Source organism: Saccoglossus kowalevskii, chromosome 18 (assembly GCF_978046115.1).
Source record: "Saccoglossus kowalevskii chromosome 18, keSacKowa6.1, whole genome shotgun sequence".
NCBI classification, from domain to species: Eukaryota; Metazoa; Hemichordata; class Enteropneusta; family Harrimaniidae; genus Saccoglossus; species Saccoglossus kowalevskii.
In genome coordinates, this window is record NC_140658.1 from 11,180,032 (window position 1) to 11,195,502 (window position 15,471).

General features: G+C 37.3%; 1 protein-coding gene across 1 annotated transcript in view; it reads right to left on the bottom strand.

Moving 5' to 3' along the window:
* Positions 1 to 15,471, bottom strand: part of LOC102809148 (uncharacterized) — a 230,846-nt gene that overhangs the window by 69,267 nt on the left and 146,108 nt on the right. Inside the window, exon 12 of the mRNA XM_085492918.1 lies at positions 15,129 to 15,227. Coding sequence (XP_085349044.1) covers positions 15,129 to 15,227 — 99 coding nt within the window. The remainder of the gene's footprint in view (positions 1 to 15,128; positions 15,228 to 15,471) is intronic.

Below are 15,471 nucleotides of genomic sequence, written 5' to 3' on the forward strand. Positions count from 1 at the left end.
TATTGCGCCATGCCAAATAAGACATGGTGTGCATAACAACCACATACTATGATATGGCAATCACATAATAGAACATTATTGCACCATGTCAAATAAGGCATGGTGTGCATAACAAACACATACTATGCCATGGCAATCACATAATGGAACATCATTGCGCCATGCCAAATAAGACGTGGTGTGCATAACAACCACATACTATGATATGGCAATCACGTAATAGAACATTATTGCACCATGTCAAATAAGACATTGTGTGCTTAACAACCACATACTATACCATAGCAATCACATAATGGAACATTATTGCACTATGGCAAATAAGACATGGTGTGCATAACAACCACATACTATGCTGTGTCAATCACATAATAGAACATTATTGCACCATGTCAAATAAGACATGGTGTGCATAACAACCACATACGATGATATGGCAATCACATAACAAACATCATTGCAGCATGCCACATAATACATTGTGTGAATAAAAACCACATACTATGCCATGGCAATCACATAATGGGACAGTATTGTATCATGACAAATAAAACATTGTGTGCATAACAACTACATACTTTGTCATGTCAATCACATAACAAAACGTCATTGCACCATGTCAAATAAGACATTGTGTGCTTAACAACCACATACTATACCATAGCAATCACATAATGGAACATTATTGCACTATGGCAAATAAGACATGGTGTGCATAACAACCACATACTATGCCGTGTCAATCACATAATAGAACATTATTACACCATGTCAAATAAGACATGGTGTGCATAACAACCACATACGATGATATGGCAATCACATAACAAACATCATTGCAGCATGCCACATAATACATTGTGTGAATAACAACCACATACTATGCCATGGCAATCACATAATGGGACAGTATTGTATCATGTCAAATAAAACATTGTGTGCATAACATAACATGTCAAATAAGACATTGTGTGCATAACATAACAACCATATACTATACCATAGCAATCACATAATGGAACATGATAAGACATGATGTGTATAACAACCACATACTATGCCATGTCAATCACATAATAGAACATTATTGCACCATGTCAAATAAGACATTGTGTGCATAACAACCACATACTATACCATAGCAATCACATAATGGAACATTATTGCACTATGGCAAATAAGACATGATGTGTATAACAACCACATACCATGCCAACAATCACATAATAGAACATTATTGCACCATGTCAAATAAGACATTGTGTGCATAACATAACAACATGTCAAATAAAACATTGTGTGCATAACATAACAACCACATACTATACCATAGCAATCACATAATGGAACATTATTGCACTATGGCAAATAAGACATGATGTGTATAACAACCACATACTATGCCAGCAATCACGTAATAGAACATTATTGCACCATGTCAAATAAGACATGATGTGTATAACAACCACATACTATGCCAGCAATCACGTAATAGAACATTATTGCACCATGTCAAATAAGGCATGGTGTGCATAACAACCACATACTATGCCAGCAATCACATAATAGAACATTATTGCACCATGTCAAATAAGACATTGTGTGCATAACATAACAACATGTCAAATAAGACATTGTGTGCATAACATAACAACATGTCAAATAAAACATTGTGTGCATAACATAACAACCACATACTATACCATAGCAATCACATAATGGAACATTATTGCACTATGGCAAATAAGACATGATGTGTATAACAACCACATACTATACCATAGCAATCACATAATGAACATTATTGCACTATGTCAAATAAGACATGATGTGTATAACAACCACATACTATGCCATGTCAATCACATAATAGAACATTATTGCACCATGTCAAATAAGACATTGTGTGCATAACAACCACATACTATACCATAGCAATCACATAATGGAACATTATTGCACTATGGCAAATAAGACATGATGTGTATAACAACCACATACTATGTCAGCAATCACGTAATAGAACATTATTGCACCATGCCAAATAAGACATTGTGTGCATAACAACCACATACTATGCCATGACAATCACATAATGAAACATAATTGCACCATGCCAAATAAGACATTGTGTGCATAACAACAACATACTATGCCATGGCAATCACATAATAGAACATTATTGCACCATGTCAAATAAGACATGGTGTGCATAACAACCACATACATTGTACTATGCCATGGAAATCACATAATGGAACATTATTGCACCATGTCAAATAAGACATGGTGTGCATAACAACTACATACTATTATATGACAATCACATAATGGGACATTATTGCACCATGTCAAATAAGACATGGTGTGCATAACAACCACATACTATGCCATGTCAATCACATAATAGAACATTATTGCATCATGCCAAATAAGACATTGTGTGCATAACATAACATGTCAAATAAGACATTGTGTGCATAACAACCACATACTATACCATAGCAATCACATAATTGAACATTATTGCACTATGGCAAATAAGACATGATGTGTATAACAACTACATACTATGCCAGCAATCACGTAATAGAACATTATAATGTCAAATAAGGCATGGTGTGCATAACAACCACATACTATGCCAACACTCACATAATAGAACATTATTGCACCATGTCAAATAAGACATGGTGTGCATAACAACCACATACTATGCCATGGAAATCATATAATGGAACATTATTGCACCATGTCAAATAAGACATTGTGTGCTTAACAACCACATACTATACCATAGCAATCACATAATGGAACATTATTGCTCCATGTCAAATAAGACATGGTGTGCATAACAACCACATACATTGTACTATGCCATGGAAATCACATAATGGAACATTATTGCACCATGTCAAATAAGACATGGTGTGCATAACAACCACATACTATGCCATGGCAATCACATAATAGAACATTATTGCACCATGCCAAATAAGACATTGTGTGCATAACATAACAACATGTCAAATAAGACATTGTGTGCATAACAACCACATACTATACCATAGCAATCACATAATTGAACATTATTGCACTATGACAAATAAGACATGATGTGTATAACAACCACATACTATGGCAGCAATCACGTAATAGAACATTATAATGTCAAATAAGGCATGGTGTGCATAACAACCACATACTATGCCAGCAATCACATAATAGAACATTATTGCACCATGTCAAATAAGACATTGTGTGCATAACATAACAACATGTCAAATAAGACATTGTGTGCATAACATAACAACCACATACTATACCATAGCAATCACATAATGGAACATTATTGCACTATGTCAAATAAGACATGATGTGTATAACAACCACATACTATGCCATGTCAATCACATAATAGAACATTATTGCACCATGTCAAATAAGACATTGTGTGCATAACAACCACATACTATACCATATCAATCACATAATGGAACATTATTGCACTATGGCAAATAAGACATGATGTGTATAACAACCACATACTATGCCAACACTCACATAATAGAACATTATTGCACCATGTCAAATAAGACATGGTGTGCATAACAACCACATACTATGCCATGGAAATCATATAATGGAACATTATTGCACCATGTCAAATAAGACATTGTGTGCTTAACAACCACATACTATACCATAGCAATCACATAATGGAACATTATTGCACTATGGCAAATAAGACATGGTGTGCATAACAACCACATACTATGCCGTGTCAATCACATAATAGAACATTATTGCACCATGTCAAATAAGACCTGGTGTGCATAACAACCACATACGATGATATGGCAATCACATAACAAACATCATTGCAGCATGCCACATAATACATTGTGTGAATAACAACCACATACTATGCCATGGCAATCACATAATGGGACAGTATTGTATCATGTCAAATAAAACATTGTGTGCATAACATAACATGTCAAATAAGACATTGTGTGCATAACATAACAACCACATACTATACCATAGCAATCACATAATGGAACATGATAAGACATGATGTGTATAACAACCACATACTATGCCATGTCAATCACATAATAGAACATTATTGCACCATGTCAAATAAGACATTGTGTGCATAACAACCACATACTATACCATAGCAATCACATAATGGAACATTATTGCACTATGACAAATAAGACATGATGTGTATAACAACCACATACCATGCCAACAATCACATAATAGAACATTATTGCACCATGTCAAATAAGACATTGTGTGCATAACATAACAACATGTCAAATAAAACATTGTGTGCATAACATAACAACCACATACTATACCATAGCAATCACATAATGGAAGATTATTGCACCATGTCAAATAAGTCATTGTGTGCATAACAACCACATACTATACCATAGCAATCACATAATTGAACATTATTGCACTATGGCAAATAAGACATGATGTGTATAACAACCACATACTATGCCAGCAATCACGTAATAGAACTTTATTGCACCATGTCAAATAAGGCATGGTGTGCATAACAACCACATACTATGCCAGCAATCACATAATAGAACATTATTGCACCATGTCAAATAAGACATTGTGTGCATAACATAACAACATGTCAAATAAGACATTGTGTGCATAACAAAACAACCACATACTATACCATAGCAATCACATAATGGAACATTATTGCACTATGTCAAATAAGACATGATGTGTATAACAACCACATACTATGCCATGTCAATCACATAATAGAACATTATTGCACCATGTCAAATAAGACATTGTGTGCATAACAACCACATACTATACCATAGCAATCACATAATGGAACATTATTGCACTATGGCAAATAATACATGATGTGCATAACAACTACATTCTATGCCATGGCAATCACATAATAGAACATTTTTTGCACCATGTCAAATAAGACATGATGTGCATAACAACCACATACTATGCCATGGCAATCACATAATGGAACATCATTGCACCATGTCAAATAAGACATGGTGTGCATAACAACCACATACTATGCCATGTCAATCACATAATGGAACATTATAGCAACATGTCAAATAATACATGGTGTGCATAACAACCACATACTATGCCATGGCAATCACATAATGGAACATTATTGCACCATGTCAAATAAGAAATAAGACATGTTGTGCATAACAATCACATACTATGCCATGGCAATCACATTATAGAACATTATTGCACCATGTCAAATAAGACAAGGTGTGCATAACAACCACATACTATGCCATGGCAATCACATAATAGAACATTTTTGCACCATGTCAAATAGAACAAGGTGTGCATAGCAACCACATACATTGCCATGCCATGGCAATCACATAATGGAACATTATTGCACCATGTCAAATAAGACATGGTGTGCATAACAACCACATACTATGCCATGGCAATCACATTATAGAACATTATTGCACCATGTCAAATAGGACAAGGTGTGCATAACAACCACATACTATGCCATGGCAATCACATTACAGAACATTATTGCACCATGTCAAATAGGACAAGGTGTGCATAGCAACCACATACAATGCCATGGCAATCACATAATGGAACATTATTTCACCATGTCAAATAAGACATGGTGTGCATAACAACCACATACTATGCCATGTCAATCACATAATGGAACATTATAGCAACATGTCAAATAATACATGGTGTGCATAACAACCACATACAATGCCATGGCAATCACATTACAGAACATTATTGCACCATGTCAAATAAGACATGGTGTGCATAACAACCACATACTATGCCATGGCAATCACATAATGGAACATTATTGCACCATGTCAAATAAGACATGGTGTGCATAACAACTCAATCACTCATATGATAAGCTTCGCTCGACAAAGTCGACAGCGGAGCTAAAAAGTGAAATTAGGGGTAATTATTTATGTTTGGTAAATGGCATATTCATGGGGTATAAATTCAATGTTCAAACATTTACAGCATGTAACAGACGTATTGGGGCAGCCTATTTGTAAACTCGCTAGCGAATTGGCTAACTACTTGGGCTTTGATTGAACAGTTGCTATCAAATCTTGCTGGCTTCGACTTGTGGTCAGGTCCACTCTGGGTGAGTCCATATTGCATTAAGGGACATAGAATGATTTTACGTAGCCGGATACATCTCTGAATTCCCTTGAATGATTTGCTTTGTTACGCCAGGCATGATAATATTAAAGTAGTTTCCCTGGTCAGTCTGAGAATGGCCACAGTCAGCTGGCATACAAGTGATAATATGATAAATGTGATTAATCCACCGATATTTACTAAATAGGGAACACTGCTTGAAACTAAATAAAGAGACAAGTTGAGAAACAGTTTCCAACAAATCTTATTGAAACGTTGGGGTAACATTAAGCCAGTCGCTAAAAACATTTGGCCTCATTTGTCTTGACCCCAGTATGTGAAAGGAGTAGTATTTTTCATTCCAAAAATAACATGTTATCCTCATTTTCAATGTTAGGTAGATTTGCAATCGTAAATATATGGAGAGACTGAAGCATTACTTTACAGCTAAGGATATTGCAGAGCAAGAAATTGCCAGGTTTACTTTGCCTTATGGGTCCTAAGATGTTTGCCCTTCTGAGAAATCAACAAAGCAATAGACAAAACATTTGTGGATATTTTGGGAAAATATTTGTAGCAGAGAGATTCCATTTTTTTCAAACAACACCAACATGTACATGTAGGTAGATCTGTCAATAGCTATGTTACTGAATAAAGAAGGCTAGCACATCTCATGCGTGTTGCTACTATTTAAATGATGTGTTGCATTGATGTAATCCAAAATAATCTTTAATACTGGTGAAAGGAGAGGTTATATTGAAACTTCAATAAATAAAGTTATTTATAAATTTAATAAGCCACCTACAACTGTTAAACCATGTTATAGATGTGGAAGAAAAGGGACATAAACCACAGCAGTGTAGATTTAAAGATGCAGAACCTACAACTGCAAGAAAAAAGAGGCAATTTACAGATAATGTGGAACATGTCGAATGGTAAGAAAGCTTATATCCTAGACTAGAATGCTGACAGTGACGGAAATGATATTCAGAACTATGGACAACAAATGCAGGCAAACAATTCAGATTACCCTACAGGTGGCAGATAAATTCTACAAATGATTCAGATGCATCTGTGTGATTTAGTGGGAATCAAATGTAAAAATAATATTATAGTGAAGGGGCAACCCCGATAGTGCCAGTCGCACAAAAGAATGAGACTGTACCTACAGGTGGCAGATAAATTCTACAAATGATTCAGGTGCATCTGTGTGATTGACAGTCAATCAAATGTAAAATTATAGTGAAGGGGCAACCCTGATAGTGCCAGTCGCAAAAAAGAATGAGAGAGTACCTATTAGTGGTGACTACAAGCTAACTGAGAATCCTGTCTTATAAGCTGAGCAATACTCATTGCCCAGATTCATTTTCTGAGCTTGCAGGTGGTCAAAAGTTTACCTGAATTTGTTTACATCAAGCTAACTACCATTTGGATTTTGATGACCATAAACACATTAAAGAGACTTGACAGATAAAATCCTTGTATATAGCATTGACTCAACACCAGCAATTTAGCAGTGTTCCATCAAACAAATTTCTTACCTAATCTGGTGACAGTGGTGCACCAACTTAATAGGTTCTTAGAGAAAAAACGCAAATACCGGTGGAATAGGAAACATGTTTATGTAAGCAAAAAGTTTAATAACTTTTGATAAAGTACTTGTTCACTACTACCCTGACCTACCAATGAAAATTGCATATGATGCATCACCCTATGAATTGGGGCAGTACTGTCTCATGTGATGAAAGATGGAGAGGAAAGACCAATTTTTTATGTGTTCAGATTGTAATCAAAAGCAGAGCGGAATTATTAGCAAATCAAGAACAAATTATTTGCGATCTGTTAGGTTGTGAAAACTGTGAACCTCAATACCAATCAGTAAGACCTAATTACACCAACAACTACAAAATTAAATAGAAAACCAGGTAATTTATCAATTAAATGACAACAGTAGATCCAGAAGAAAACAATGGGCCATTATCGACCACATCCCGTCCGACATAGCTACATGTACATGTATTCTATAACCAGCAAGCAAGACAAGGAGGCAGCAATGGTATCCCACCACAATATGCAAACCACCTGATAGAATAGATTCATAGTTTGAAAATTATTGTGAGTGATTGTACTGTAGTATAATGCCATACAAGTAAAGTCATAGACTGGCAAAGTCGGGACTTCTTTTTTGTTTTACAAAAAGAAATAATTAATTGTTGTTTTAGTCCTTTTAGTGTGAGCGAGAAAACTAAGCTGACCGCTAAAGAAATCCCGACTGGACGCATCTGCGGGCATTTGACTGATATTAATTATTCATAGTAAGCAAATAACACCGAATAAATGGCAAGGTAACGACTATGTCTATTTATAGTAAACACGTACTGCGTGCGTGACTCGAACCGGCGCTCGCCTACGGCACCTAATCGCCTAGCTTCACGCCACTACACGTCTTCCCCTCGGCCACCGGGCATCCCCCAAAAAAGGATGCTTAATAACAGAGCTTATTACGTGCAGAGAACATGAAACCCGTCCACGCGATCCGCGCCATACAGCGTGGCCAGAATGCGGCAAAGGCCTTCAGATCTGGCTGTAGGATGGTGGAAAGTCGGATGGTGAAAGTAATGGTACAGCAGATGCGTTCAGTCGGGATTTCTTTCGCAGTCACGTTAGTTTTTTCGATCACGTTAAAAAGGCTAAACTGACAATGAAATATATTTTTTTGTAAAACAAAAAAGAAGTCACGACTTTGCCAGTCTAGTAAAGTCATAATAGTCTACTTATGTCTATTTTAGCTTAGGAAGTTAACAATTTTGTATTTTGTTTAAATTTATCATTATCTCGAATTTCACACGTTCACTTGATTATGAAATTACATAATATGTATAAAAATGATTAGGGGTAAACAAATTTCACCAAATGTGGATTGCAGATCAGAACTCGGAAAATACCAATTATTAGTGGATATTAAAGTAGCTCTTGTAAAATATTAGTTTCGGCTAAAAAAAAAAGCATTTTATAAACAACATGTTTTTGAATTTATCATGATTATAGGCAGTTGAAAAAACGATATGAGAAAATGATACACATTTTTCAATGGATTCTTTAGATCCAGAATTAAAATCTATCATCCACAATATTAATCAAAGAAAGCTTAGAAAGAACTCCCGTGTGCTGAGAGTATTGAAGACACATTAAAAATTAATTCAAAAACTAATTATGTAAATCAGGTAACAGATTTGAGTGTAAAACTGATAAGGCCTGTGTAATGTAATATCTATGTACCAAGTTTTATTGAAATGTTATTAGAACAAAAAAACTGTGAATTATTATTAGAGAATTAATATGAACAAATTTCAACCCAAAATTAATAGGGCCTGTCTATTGTCCTAAAGCATTTATGTACCAAATTTTATTCAAATGTGATGATCAGTAATTGATAAGTGTTAATTAATTAAGTTTCAATAAAATCCAATTAGTGGTTCTTTATATATCAGTGAAACATTCATTGAAAAAAATAACTAATTATGCAAATTAGGTAATTAATATGCACAAATATTTACCCCAAAACTAATCAGGTCTCAGAGAGGATACAGCAGGGAGATGGAGATTTCAGCAGTATCCCGTAACCTAATGTCACCACCTGGAAAGGTCCAGGGATCGGTCACCCACTGTCTCCCAACTGGACTACACCAGCGCAATCTGTGTATGACAGGGATATGTGGCCATGGGTTCGGCAGTTGCGAGGGGCGGGATGCTCTCTTCTCACATGAGGTGAGTTTCCCCAAGGCCTGCGATAGTCACTAAATGTGACCTGGCCACTCGCCGAACACATGCCTGTTCCCCCAGTCGCAGAGGAAAGTGTCGAACATACTTCCCCCGCTGCCGGGGTGGACAACCGCCTGAGGAGGCTTTCCTCCCTGGGGGCGCGCCACTACTCTTCCCTCCCGTTGAAGGGTATGAGCGCTTGCCTCCTGGCTGACTCTGGTTAGCGGACGACGCCCTAGGGCATTGTGTTTTCTGTGCTTGGGGTGCCCTCCGCTTACCCTTGGGAGGGTCAACTGGCTAGCGGATTCGATCTGAACCCTCTGGTTCATTGCACTTCGAAGCTCCGAGACTGTACTAGCCTTTCCCCGAACAAAGAGGGTGGAAGATGACGAGTCTGCGTCACTGAGATGGGGACGTACCCCCTGACTCAGTTTGCCGGCGAAAACACATGCGTCTAAGGCCGCGTCTTGTTGCACAGTAGTGGCCCCAGCCAAGAGAGCCAGGTGACACTAGGGGATGTCACACGTAGATGTCCGGTGGCCCACCAGTAAATGTGTCGCCTGGTCTAGGAGGATGGTGCGTTCTGCCTCTGAGGTCTCAAGAGTCCTGGGCGTGCACAATATTGCACTCAAGCAACTCTGCCCTCAGGGCGTGATGGATTGTTTCCGATTGAGCTGGCGAGAACGCCCATGGAAAGTGGCTGTCCCCCTTTACCCGGTTTGCCAAACGGAAATTCGTGGTACCAGGGTCTGGGGAAGGAGCCTTGGGATCTGGTTGGGGGCGTTTTTGGTCTCATCCCACACTTTGAGGTCTGATCCCGAAAACCACACCGACCGGGTAGCGTTTGGTCCAGCGGAAAGTGTTGCCTAAGGTTTTTCCCCACCCGAAGTGTTACCTCCTCCGCGGCTGACCAACATCTGCCCATCAACGCTGTTTGCGCGCTCTGCACCCCACTCCGCATTCGGACGGACAGGGAGAGATGTGCCGACTGGGTTGCTTTGGATCCCGACGCCTGTGATCCCATAAGCGTTGAAGCAACCTTAGGCCTTAGGATCAAGCGCGAGGGTATTTACATCATATCACTAGGATCGATGATACTCCGCATCACCCCAAAGGCGTGGCTCACCGAGTCGTTACAGATGGAAGACTCGAGGGACCGCTCAAGGTACCGGCTGTATCCGAAGCGAGCGAACTGTCTCCTTTCCACTTAAATATGTGTTCGACTGTGCGTCTCATGACAGGGTCGGTTCCCTCTGGGGACGCCCGTGGGTCGATAAGAAGGGAGTCAAAACCCACAAGAGAAAAGCCTCCAGGGGCACAGCCTCGCTGTAGCTGGTAAAATCGGGTAAACCACCGCCTGAAAAAACAGACTGTGAGGATGCCCTCCGATCAGTGGGGGGAGACAGAGAAAAAATATTGGTACCTCCGACATCGGGCGTGAGGACTTTCCACTCATGCCAAACACGCAACTCACTTTAACCGATCTTTTTACTGGTCGTGCGACCTTGCTGTGAAAATACGAGCGACGCGGTCAGTCTCAGCGATTTTGATGGCTCTGAAAAAAAATCTCGGGCCTCAGAACTCCAGTGAAAAACACACCCCTTCAAGGCAAAAACCCCAAACCCCGCACACAGCTACGGCAAAAGTATTTCGGATGCGGGTTCTATGCTGGTAAATTCTGAATATAATAACCACTGCACAGTCGACTCGAAAAACGAGAAGACCAAAAAACGGCAGCGAGCCCTGGTGCTGTCATTACATCTATTCATTTCTAAACACATAGATCAAGCATAAAATGAAGACGACATGCATGAGGGAAGCGAATTACAGTAGGAAAAGGAGACGTAACGAAACAAGTGATTAAGCTACGACGCCCGGGTTTTATTTCTTTGTTGTGAAAAAAGCTACACACAAAGGAGAAAATGACACGAGGGTAAAAATGACAAGGAAAACTTATCCTACCAGCTATAATGTCGATGCCGCGCAGCGGCAACAACCCAAGCAGAAACCCGGACAGGAAAAAAGCAGACGATCCAGGCACAGATGCTAGACTTGATCTCCACTTTATGCGAAGAAAAAGCAGAGTGAGTATCCAGCCCTAATGGCACCGCCATATGGGCTCGGTCACGTGGTTCCTGACGTAAGGGAAAAGAATCTTGGGGTCATGGGGCTTCCCCTGACCTAGATTCTATCTCTCCGTCATTGGCAGAATCGCTGATTAATGCCCACAGTTCAAAATAGTCATTTTGACTGACTGGAGTCTATGGTGGGTAATTGAACGTAGTGAATTAGACCCACTCAAAAAAGAAATCACAGAAGAGATGATACATGAAGAAAATATCACGCAGACACACAAAAGTGATTTTAAGAACAATCCTTACAGAGCAGATGCCAAAAAGTCATAATGAGTCAAGCACATCAATTTGCGAAGTATATCACGCTTAGTACAACACCCTGGAATGAGTGACTCACAATTAACATACATTGTATGTAGGAAAAACACCAACAGCAAAGAATCAAATGATGCCGACTCACAACCATCAAACAAGTAATTACAAACAACAAACTTTCAGAAATACTTGATGAGCCTGGAATGGAATAACAATTGAAGGAGATTAATCTTACTGTAATAAGTGGGAAATGTGAATTATTCTTTGTGTTAAACAGAATATACCAAACACAAACATATTCCTCTGAAATTTCCTGTGTACACACTGGCATACAGCAGCACTAGTGGTTATGAAGAATGTAAACACGTATCTCCAATCAAGAAGTGAAACAACAAAAACAAAGTGTTCCACATTTCAATGAATAACATCAGTAACCACATCATGAAATATAATGGAATACAAAACAACAAATATCAAGGCACAACGGCATTCATGAACAATATCAAAACAGCAATCAATGATGTTACTCCACTACACTATAAACCTAACAAAATTAGAACCTCGCCATCATAAATCTTCTACAACATCAATCGATAATTCAGTGAGTTCATATAATCTAGAGAAGTCAGGGATTTAGAAAGACAACTGAAAATATCTAAGAATAGTCACACACCAATAAAACGTGACTACAAAGAAGAACAAAACTAATAGTGATAATAAGTTTGGCCAGAGATTGCTCTCTTTTGGTCATTGGAATGTTGCTGGAATGAGATACAGATATATACCATCAAGCAATAATGAAAACAAAATAAGCAAAAAATATAGATATAGGAAACAAAATAAAAAAACATATATACAGATTTATCTGAAAAATGGTTAAATGAGAGAAAAACTGAATGATATTTTATGTATACCTTAAAACATGAAGGAAACAAAGGCATGGAGAAACTCAGCAGAAATTAGTATATATATCTGACAGTCCATCAAGGTACTTCTAATTCCATGACAATTGACTATTTGGTGTAAATTGGATAAACAATACTTCAAGCAACCTGAAGACAATTACATGTGTACTGCATATGTACCACTAGAAAATCTTATTTGTATATTAATATAGATGGTAAACCATTGGTAGAAACAAGAAATTACAAAATACAACAGATTACTAAAATTATCATACAAGGCAACTTAAACACCAGTACAACAACTATTGATGGCATGTGATAAATTTACAGCACTTTTGGGTGCGTATAAATACGACAGTAGCAAAAACATCACAACAAGCAATAATCAAGGTATCAATGTATCCTGAGTAAAATGACCGCATAAAAACAAGACAAGCACGCCCTCTACGGTATATTAACTTAACACATACTTTATTGCCAACATAATCAGAGCAGTAAATAAAATGAAATGTTTTGGAACTCCAACATTATGGAATGATATCACAGCCCACAGCACTTAGCAGTGATAATATTAAACAATTTAAAATCAGGTTCAGTCAAAATAAACATTTGTAAAAACACTGCACACCATATTTGTTACAATTTATTAAAACAAGCCCGCAACAAAGAAATAAAATACATATATTAATTAATTAATTTGACAGTCAAATATCATAACAAAGCATGCCAAACTAGTCATTTCATAAATAATGCTATGCATGGTGTTCCTTTGACAAGTTATTGGCATAAAAAACAAAGGAAGGATCCGGTATTAAAGACATTGGGGACATTTGAATATGTCTACCTGTAATCACAGACGTGCCCACAAATAAATCAAATCAATGGTAATTAGAGCGCCATCTAGGAAGTTATTGTCACCTTGACAAACCTAAACAGAATTACAATGGTCAAATGTTTGCTCTTTTCTCTCAAATTGTGTTGAGAATAAACTTGATTTACTATATTTTTGAAATTTAAATTTGAACGAATCTGACTGATGCCACTGGTCTCAACAAGTGTGATCCTGTCTCACACTATGTGCTTGCTATTTGGTTCCTGTATATCATTAAAACATACCAATTAAATATGACAGTATGTACAACCACCATACAGAGTGAAATCACTGCAACATGACATTTAGGATTCAGGAATTTGATAACCGTTTAGGACATGATTGAAAACTGTCAATTAAGACATGGTGTGTACGATAACCATATAACATGACATCATTCCAACATGCCAATTATACCACTATGTGCCTGTTGGCCGAGATAGCTTGACTGTTAGCAATGCACATTGCAATTAAAGAACTGAAGATATCATTAGAAAATAAACAATATGTACAGAATCAAAGCAAACAGACTTGTGTTTTCAACAAGAATTCAAAAATACAATTTTTTCCAAAAATGACAAATATATTCATCAAAATTAGATGATTGAAGATATCATAACGTAATGGACAAATCTGAGAGAGGTCTACCTATATGTATGATATCGAAGCAATCAGAGAGGTCTACCCAAAATACATACATGTATACACCAAGTATCAAATCACTCAGGCTTTTAGTTTTCAAGAAGAAGTCGAAAAAGTAAAAAGTTGACACGAAGTCCTACCTACAGTCCTGAAGCTGCATGTACACAATAGAAAAAGCAGTTTAGCATTTTAATAAAACAGCTGGACAGCTGAGACAGACCATGAACACATCATCTCATAGGATGTCTTGTATGTATGCACTAATCTTAAAGTACAATTGTTCACTCATACAACACTATTAGGCCCAGGTATCCCTAATGGTGATGTGCCTAAAATCAATATTTCACGTTATGTGATTAAAAACATCGGTACCTTATCTTTATCTTCAATTTCCAATCCCTTCTCCAATAACAAAGTCAAGACATCGCCATGGATACCAGCGCAAGTAGAATGTAAAACAGAAGCGTTGTCCTATAAATATAAATACAAAATAAAGTAATAGTAAATTATATTCAAATTTAAATAGTACAGTAACACAATCTTATAATATTAACAATTTAATCAAAGAAAGCTTAGAAAGAACTCCCATGTGCTGAGAGTATTGGAGACACATTAAATATACATGTAATTCGAAATTACTTAGCTGAAAACTAATTATGCAAATCAGAAAATTAATATGACCAGATTTGAGTGTAAAACTAATGAGGTCTGCGCA